Below are 8,672 nucleotides of genomic sequence, written 5' to 3' on the forward strand. Positions count from 1 at the left end.
CTCGCCTAGTGTAAGAAAATCTACTCTAAAGTGTAACTGTACATAAGTTGAGTTCGGAATTAAACTCTTTTCACTCCGACGGAGCTTTCCCTAGAATTCCCTATTCACTCCGTCTAGTAATTCTGTGTCCGGGAGCAAGTTAGAGAGTGAATAGGGAATATGGAAGAGCTGTGATAGCTAATTGCTATTCTATCCCCACTTCTAAAAGGAAAATAGGGGTAAGGATAAATAAGAAATATTGGCACTAATTGGGAGCTCCGTCTGACTAGTTTAAGCGGGAAAGAAGCAAAATTGACAAATGTTGGTTTCATTATTTTGGAATTAAATTTCAAACGTTTGTTTATATAAATCTAAGGGCCTGATAAAGTAGGTGAAATAAAATTTAAAATAATACAATATCGTGTATAGTTAAAAAATTAATCTTTTATTTCTTTTTAACAGTTGTTATGAATAATGAATTTAGTTCGTGTAGACTCTACCAATTTTAATTTAATTTATTTTGATAAAATAAAAATGGATGTCCTACTGCAAGAAAAAAGTAGTGAGTAGTTTATAAAATTATATTAAAAATATATGGAGGGATAAAGTTGCTACTGGAATTTTTCATTTTAGCTGTACTACTAAATTATTGCAATTAATTGAAAGAAGACAGTTATCAAAATAAATTAAATTAAAATTGGTAGAGTCTACACGAACTATATTTATTATTCATAACAACTGTTAAAAAGAAATAAAAGATTAATTTTTTAACTATACACGATATTGTATTATTTTAAGTTTTATTTCACCTACTTTATCAGGCCCTTAGATTTATATAAACAAACGTTTGAAATTTAATTCCAAAATAATGAAACCAACATTTGTCAATTTTGCTTCTTTCCCGCTTAAACTAGTCAGACGGAGCTCCCAATTAGTGCCAATATTTCTTATTTATCCTTACCCCTATTTTCCTTTTAGAAGTGGGGATAGAATAGCAATTAGCTATCACAGCTCTTCCATATTCCCTATTCACTCTCTAACTTGCTCCCGGACACAGAATTACTAGACGGAGTGAATAGGGAATTCTAGGGAAAGCTCCGTCGGAGTGAAAAGAGTTTAATTCCGAACTCAACAATAGTAAACAGCATATCGCACGTCACTTCCGGAAAAGAAAACGGTAAAGTGTAGAAAAGTGTACACTTTCTGTAAAAAGTGTGGAAAGTGTAGGCAACGAAAACAGACCTTTTTTTGTGTGCTTGGTGCTTGCCCTCCCTATTCAACTGTTTCTGTTGCAAAAAAGGCCATTTCTGGCAACTCTGCTTCCACTCTCCATCCATTCAATCTCTCTTTCGTTCGCCGTGAATTCAATCATTAGAGAATTAGATTGCAAATTTTGAAGGTTTCATCATGGACGCTATAAGAGAAAAGGCTCTTCAAGATTATCGTAAAAAACTTCTAGAACATAAAGAAGTTGAATCACGTTTAAAAGAAAGTGAGAGATTAATTAATATTTGCCTCTTATAACCTATAAAACTAATCATTATTATTTGAAATTTTATAAAATTAATAATTTTATAGTGAGGGAACATCTGAAAGATCTTACAAAGCAATATGATAAGTCTGAAAATGATTTAAAGGCATTACAAAGCGTAGGACAGGTAATTTGTATAATATTGTATTTAAAATTTTTAATTTATTCCTCACACTAATAATTATCTATTATAGATTGTGGGAGAAGTTCTAAAACAATTGTCAGAAGAAAAATGTAAGTAATTATTTAGGTATATGTGTATTTTAAAATATTTGTGCATTTTTGTCTTTAGTTATAGTAAAAGCAACCAATGGTCCTCGCTATGTTGTTGGTTGTCGCCGGCAACTTGATAAACATAAGTTAAAGTCTGGAACTCGTGTTGCTCTTGATATGACTACTCTTACAATTATGCGTTACTTACCACGAGAGGTAATTAAAATTTGTTTATTATATCAAATATAAACTTTAACTGTACAAAATTTGACTTTTATCAGGTAGACCCATTAGTATATAATATGTCACATGAAGATCCAGGTGATGTAACTTATAGTGCTATTGGCGGTTTAAGTGAACAAATACGTGAATTGAGGGAGGTTATAGAGTTACCTCTACTTAATCCAGAGCTTTTTCAACGAGTTGGAATTACACCACCTAAAGGATGTCTTTTATATGGTCCTCCTGGAACAGGGAAAACTTTACTTGCTAGAGCAGTGGCAAGTCAATTAGATGCTAACTTTTTAAAAGTTGTTTCCAGCGCAATAGTTGATAAATATATAGGAGAGTCAGCCAGACTTATTAGAGAGATGTTTAATTATGCTAGAGATCATCAACCTTGTATTATTTTTATGGATGAGATAGATGCTATAGGAAAGTTATTATTAATACAAATTGTGATAATTTTTATAATTATTTAAAAGTATATTATTTTTAATTTTAGGTGGACGCAGGTTTTCTGAAGGCACAAGTGCTGATAGAGAGATTCAAAGGACCTTAATGGAATTGTTAAATCAAATGGATGGGTTTGATTCATTAGGTCAAGTTAAAATGATAATGGCTACAAACAGACCAGATACATTAGATCCAGCATTGCTCAGACCAGGAAGACTGGATAGAAAAATAGAAATACCTTTGCCTAATGAGCAGGCAAGATTAGAAATTTTAAAAATACATGCTCGACCTATTGCAAAGCATGGTGACATTGGTAAATTAGTTATTTTAACTTTATAATCTATTATTTACTAATACAGAGGAGTTAGTTAATTTATTATGAAGAGATAAAGTCTAAACTACTATCACAAAAAACTGTTTCAAAGAAAACTTATTTGACTTAGAAAGGGGCACAATATGGTGACATTGATTTGACCTTCATAAGTGATTCAAAGGTTATATGTTGGTTATCTTAAATATTTGAAAAAAAAAACATTTTTTTTATATTCTTATAACTGACCTTAGGAACTTTTATAATCGTTTGTTTTATGTTTTCTCTTTATCCAATCATTCGTGAGATTTTTTTATTTGAAGCTGCAAGTATATATGGATTTGGTTGAAATAGCGTGCCCCTGACTGTTATGCAGAATCGCTCATCTATGTATAATTTCAAATCGGACTGTACTATGAGTGGCTCCTAGTAAAACTTACAAGACAAAATTTTAACTTGCAGATTTTGTCAGGACTCGCCCTAAGGCCCTTTGTACAATTACAAAACAGATGTCTCGTGTGCAATATAATAAATAAAAATTTAAAAATGGCAAATTGTGATTGGCACTTTTTCCGATTTTTGCTTTCTCTTTTGTACATCAGATACCTGATTTTTAATCATACTACAGGCTTTAAAAATGGCTGGATGGAATGAATAAATGAAAAAAGTTTTTGACAGCTCTCTAAATGAGCTACAAGAATATGTAATAAGAAAATGGAGGGTTCCACTTAAAAAACTAATAATGAGCTTCATATAACCTTCAAATGACCAAGTCAATGATTGTATTGTGTTACTTTTGAAGTCAAACAAATTTTATTTGAAATATTTTTTTATATTGATAATGGTGTAGGCGTTATCTCTTTGTAACAGGTTAATTGATAAACCTTATACATTTTACAGATTATGAAGCAGTAGTAAAGTTGTCAGATGGATTTAATGGTGCAGATTTACGAAATGTTTGTACAGAAGCTGGATTATTTGCTATAAGATTAGAAAGGGAATATGTAATTCAAGAAGATTTTATGAAAGCTGTAAGAAAAGTGTCTGATAATAAGAAACTTGAATCTAAATTAGACTATAAGCCTGTTTAAAAATCCATTTATTCTTGTAATTCATTTATATACTCTGGTTTAACAAAAACGCTTTATATATATACATAATTCATGTATTTCAAAGTAGAGACAGTATAACACTTAAATGTATGAAATTTATAATAATACAAACTTTTCTATCTTGAAATTCTTAATTTTTTTTTTTCAAAATATTCTTTTAGATTATCATACTTTTTAATGTAAAGCCTCAAAAATAGGTCTTCTTTCAACTTTTTAGGCATATATTCTTCCCATGCACGATTTAATGAATCTAGTTTGGAGCTGAAATTATTATTTGGTTCAAAAACATTATTTATAAATTTGTAAAAAATTACACTGTTAGCAGTGAATATCCATAATTTACTTTCATCTAAGAAACATTCTAATGGTTCTGTTACAATCTTTAGTGTTTGAACATATTCAACTGCACAAGGACTGACTGAGCTGTTTGATATCTTATATACTAATATTGTTGAGCTCTTGAAAAAACTTATCACAACCAAAGATGATGTTTCATTAAGAAAGCATAATCTCATATGTTTTACTGGTAACATATTTATAGGCTCATTTAAGTTATTCTCTACAAAGCTTTTATTAAGTTCTTGAAGTTCTTCATTTGAGATTCTTTCTTCAAATCTAACTGTTAATAATTCTTTTCCATGTGTGTAATCCCATAATATAAAGCAGCCATCACCACCAACAGAAATTAAAATTTGTTTATCATGTGGCAATATTGAAATATTTGTCACAAATTGAGTGTGTCCCAGACAATATACTTCAATATTATAACTGTTAGGAAACTTGGAGACTCTGATTTTTCCATTTCTGTCAGTTGTTATAATATGATTTTCATCACTTGTTATTAAGAAATCAAGTATAATTGATAAATGTCCAAGAAGTAGTTTTCCATCTTGCAACGAATCAAGCAGAAAAAATAAATATACATCACCAGTTTTATCAGCTATAATTATATCATTATTTGATAAAAATTTTATTTTTCTTGCTGCTCTTTTCAATAATCTTGTTGATGCAAGTTTTTTTGTTTTTAATTCATAAAGAAATAATTGCTTCCCGCTTTTACAAATAACTAAGTACTCTCTTTTACAAGAAAGTGCCATAATTGGCATACAACTTTCAGAATCATTAAATGGATTACTGTGCAAATCACAATTTTGATCAATTTGTGGTGTTGGTAGTATTATTAAATTTTTCACATGGTTATCCAAATTATAAATTATAATATTATCATTATTGCCAAAAATAATGGTGGAGTCAAATACCAAGAAATTCATTATTACGTTCACCGTTTTTTTCTTTATGAGCTTCAGAACATTGGATGCTTACGTTCAGTGATCTGATGCGGGTTAGGGTTAGACCCAGTTTCAGAGCTGCAACTTTCGAAAAAACTCTAGATGGATCCGAGTTTAGTGAGGACTGAGGAGGCTTCCGCGAGTGGATCTGATCGGATCCGGGTTAAAGGGGATTAAGGTAGGACGTACTCAGACGTGATCGAAATTCAAAACAGCATTGGTAAAATTTCAATAAGCAAATAAAGGTAAACTTAGTTATAAACTTTTATTATTAACATTTTATCACGTAGTTTTTTAATTTCATCAGGTAAAAATAAAAAATTAAGAAGAATTAAATTATATTTAAAATGATAACCTTAATCTTCTTTTTATTGTATTTAAATGGCAATAAATTTTCTGTATATTTGCAATTAATTACTAAATTTTTTCAGAAATAAAGATGGATCAATACTACGCTCACAATAGATATGTAGGTATGTAAAGTTTAAATGTAGTACAGAATACTAAAATAGTAAAGTATTCAGTTTTATTAATTATACTTTAATTTCCTGCACAACCCAAAACATTGGAGTGAAAAAAGTGTATTTGCATTAATTATTAAATCTTAATTTCATTATACTTTATTAAAAGGAAATATTTTAATTAATACTTTCTTTTTTTTGACAGATCTGAATAAATATTCCTGGACAATTGGAAGCACAAAATTGTTGTTGGAACATATAAGGAAAAATAAAAATATAATACAAAATAAAAATATTGGTAAAAATAAATTATGGGAGGTAATTGCTGCAGAATTAGGTAAAAAAGGATATTTAGTTAATGGCAAGCAGTGTTCAAATAAATGGAAATCCTTTAACTTGTTGGTAAAACCTATTGCTATTGGTCACTTGTCCGTTTTTGACACTTCAATCACGTCGGAATACGTCCTACCTTAACTCCTTTAACCCAGACCCGATCAGATCCACACGCGGAAGCCTCCTCACCAAATCCGGGTTAATCTAGGGTTTTTTTCGAAAGTTGTATTACTGCGACTGTAGTAAACCCTAACCCGGATCAGATCACTGAACGTAAACATCATTTAATAGTTTTCGGTTCTTAAGCTTAATAGTTTAGATACAACACTCTTTTCTGCGGATTGAATCATTTGGATTGGATTGGATTGGCATCTAGTCACAGTCACGCAACTTACAACAAAAAATAACTAGATTCCCTATAATCCGGTGTGTCTACATATTTCTTTCTGGTCGGATTGGATCGGATCGGATTAAGATGGCGGCGTCCATAGGACGTTTACGATAATAGTTGAGTTCGGAATTAAACTCTTTTCACTCCGACGGAGCTTTCCCTAGAATTCCCTATTCACTCCGTCTAGTAATTCTGTGTCCGGGAGCAAGTTAGAGAGTGAATAGAGAATATGGAAGAGCTGTGATAGCTAATTGCTATTCTATCCCCACTTCTAAAAGGAAAATAGGGATAAGGATAAATAAGAAATATTGGCACTAATTGGGAGCTCCGTCTGACTAGATTAAGCGGGAAAGAAGCAAAATTGACAAATGTTGGTTTCATTATTTTGGAATTAAATTTCAAACGTTTGTTTATATAAATCTAAGGGCCTGATAAAGTAAGTGAAATAAGATTTAAAATAATACAATATCGTGTATAGTTAAAAAATTAATCTTTTATTTCTTTTTAACAGTTGTTATGAATAATGAATTTAGTTCGTGTAGACTCTACCAATTTTAATTTAATTTATTTTGATAAAATAAAAATGGATGTCCTACTGCAAGAAAAAGTAGTGAGTAGTTTATAAAATTATATTAAAAATATATGGAGGGATAAAGTTGCTACTGGAATTTTTCATTTTAGCTGTACTACTAAATTATTGCAATTAATTGAAAGAAGACAGTTATCAAAATAAATTAAATTAAAATTGGTAGAGTCTACACGAACTATATTCATTATTCATAACAACTGTTAAAAAGAAATAAAAGATTAATTTTTTAACTATACACGATATTGTATTATTTTAAATTTTATTTCACTTACTTTATCAGGCCCTTAGATTTATATAAACAAACGTTTGAAATTTAATTCCAAAATAATGAAACCAACATTTGTCAATTTTGCTTCTTTCCCGCTTAAACTAGTCAGACGGAGCTCCCAATTAGTGCCAATATTTCTTATTTATCCTTACCCCTATTTTCCTTTTAGAAGTGGGGATAGAATAGCAATTAGCTATCACAGCTCTTCCATATTTCCTATTCACTCTCTAACTTGCTCCCGGACACAGAATTACTAGACGGAGTGAATAGGGAATTCTAGGGAAAGCTCCGTCGGAGTGAAAAGAGTTTAATTCCGAACTCAACTATTTGTATCTGATTGATAATCGGATTCATTTGGCCACAGTACTGCAATCCATATAAATTAAGGCACAAAAGTAACTAGAATAATCCGATTTGGTAAAATGTGTCTTATGTGAACACCGGCGATCCAGACTCATAATCCAATTGTCTTTTATGCCTTCCATTTCCGTACATGTATTACGGAAAATAAATTTTGTGAATTACTGAAATAAAATGGATTGTAATGAGAAAAGCATGTATTTTTATAAATTGCTATTACAATATGTCAACATCATTTTAGAGGTATTAAAACATAAATTTGTTATTTTAGATGAATCTACATCAGCTGAAAGATTTCAGTGGACCTCTCAAACAACAAAATTATTAATTCACGAAATTAGAAAAAATATTCCTTTAATTAATACCAATAAAATGATAGAGAAGAAAACATGGAAATTAATTTCTGCTAATTTTAAAGAGAAAGGTTACAGCATCAGCGATGATCAATGCAGTATGAAGTGGAAGAATTTAAAACAAAAATACAGATCCATTCATGATGCTAGGAATGAAAGTGGAGGACCTCCTGTTTATTGGGAATATCTTGATTTAATCAAAGATTTACTTGATCCTCTACCAGAAATATCTCCAATTTCTGTTGCATCTAACCTCAAAGGTTTTAGATTGAATAAATCACATACAATTTCAGAATAGGAGTCTGATAGAATTAATGATGAAAATGAACCACCTATACCAAACAAAATAAAACATGATAAAGCTAAAGTTCGAAAACAGAGAATATCACCATATGAAAAATTGTTAGAACAAAATGAAGCTCAGCATAAAGAAAGAATGAAAATGCAAGAAAAGTTCTTAAGTTTAATGGAAAATTATTTGGATAAAAAAAACACTTAATTATGGTAAAAGGTAGTTTTTGTTTAATTAACCTAAAAAGAGACTGATAAATTAAGTTTCAAATATTTTAATTATTATAAGATACGACTGTTATATTAAGGACGTTCACCGAAAAATCGATTTTCTATAGATTTTGTTAATACTTTACACAGGAGTTAATAATAGTATTATCTATCTATAGTTAAAATTTTAGAGTTCTCAGTGGTTTAGTAATTAAGATATTTAGCTTCAAAGTTAAGTTATTTAACATATAAAGGATAGGCGAGGCATAAATTTCAAAGATTCTTCAAACGATTGCAAAGCAGCTTT

General features: G+C 30.1%; 2 protein-coding genes across 3 annotated transcripts; one reads left to right on the plus strand and one right to left on the minus strand.

The window, feature by feature from the left end:
• The first annotated feature begins 1,158 nt into the window (after positions 1 to 1,158).
• Rpt4 (Regulatory particle triple-A ATPase 4) lies at positions 1,159 to 3,947 on the plus strand. Of its 2 annotated transcripts, none has more exons than XM_066744680.1 (7): positions 1,159 to 1,471; positions 1,558 to 1,637; positions 1,705 to 1,744; positions 1,803 to 1,939; positions 2,005 to 2,381; positions 2,428 to 2,711; positions 3,609 to 3,947. In XM_066744680.1, the coding sequence occupies exons 1-7, from the start codon at positions 1,387 to 1,389 to the stop codon at positions 3,797 to 3,799; spliced, it is 1,194 nt and encodes a 397-aa protein (XP_066600777.1). In that variant the 5' UTR covers positions 1,159 to 1,386; the 3' UTR covers positions 3,800 to 3,947. The 2 variants fall into 2 exon arrangements, with proteins under 2 accessions (XP_066600777.1, XP_066600778.1); XM_066744681.1 differs by having other exon boundaries at positions 1,160 to 1,471; positions 2,005 to 2,374; positions 2,445 to 2,711.
• On the minus strand, positions 3,796 to 5,136 carry wuho (tRNA (guanine-N(7)-)-methyltransferase non-catalytic subunit wuho). Its single transcript, XM_066744682.1, has one exon. The coding sequence runs from the start codon at positions 5,089 to 5,091 to the stop codon at positions 3,937 to 3,939; it is 1,155 nt and encodes a 384-aa protein (XP_066600779.1). The 5' UTR covers positions 5,092 to 5,136; the 3' UTR covers positions 3,796 to 3,936.
• Between the last annotated feature and the right edge of the window lie 3,536 nt (positions 5,137 to 8,672).

This window comes from Prorops nasuta, unplaced genomic scaffold (assembly GCF_024137725.1).
Source record: "Prorops nasuta isolate Cenicafe-Biocafe unplaced genomic scaffold, Cenicafe_Pnas_1.2 PNAS00048, whole genome shotgun sequence".
Taxonomy (NCBI): Eukaryota; Metazoa; Arthropoda; class Insecta; order Hymenoptera; family Bethylidae; genus Prorops; species Prorops nasuta.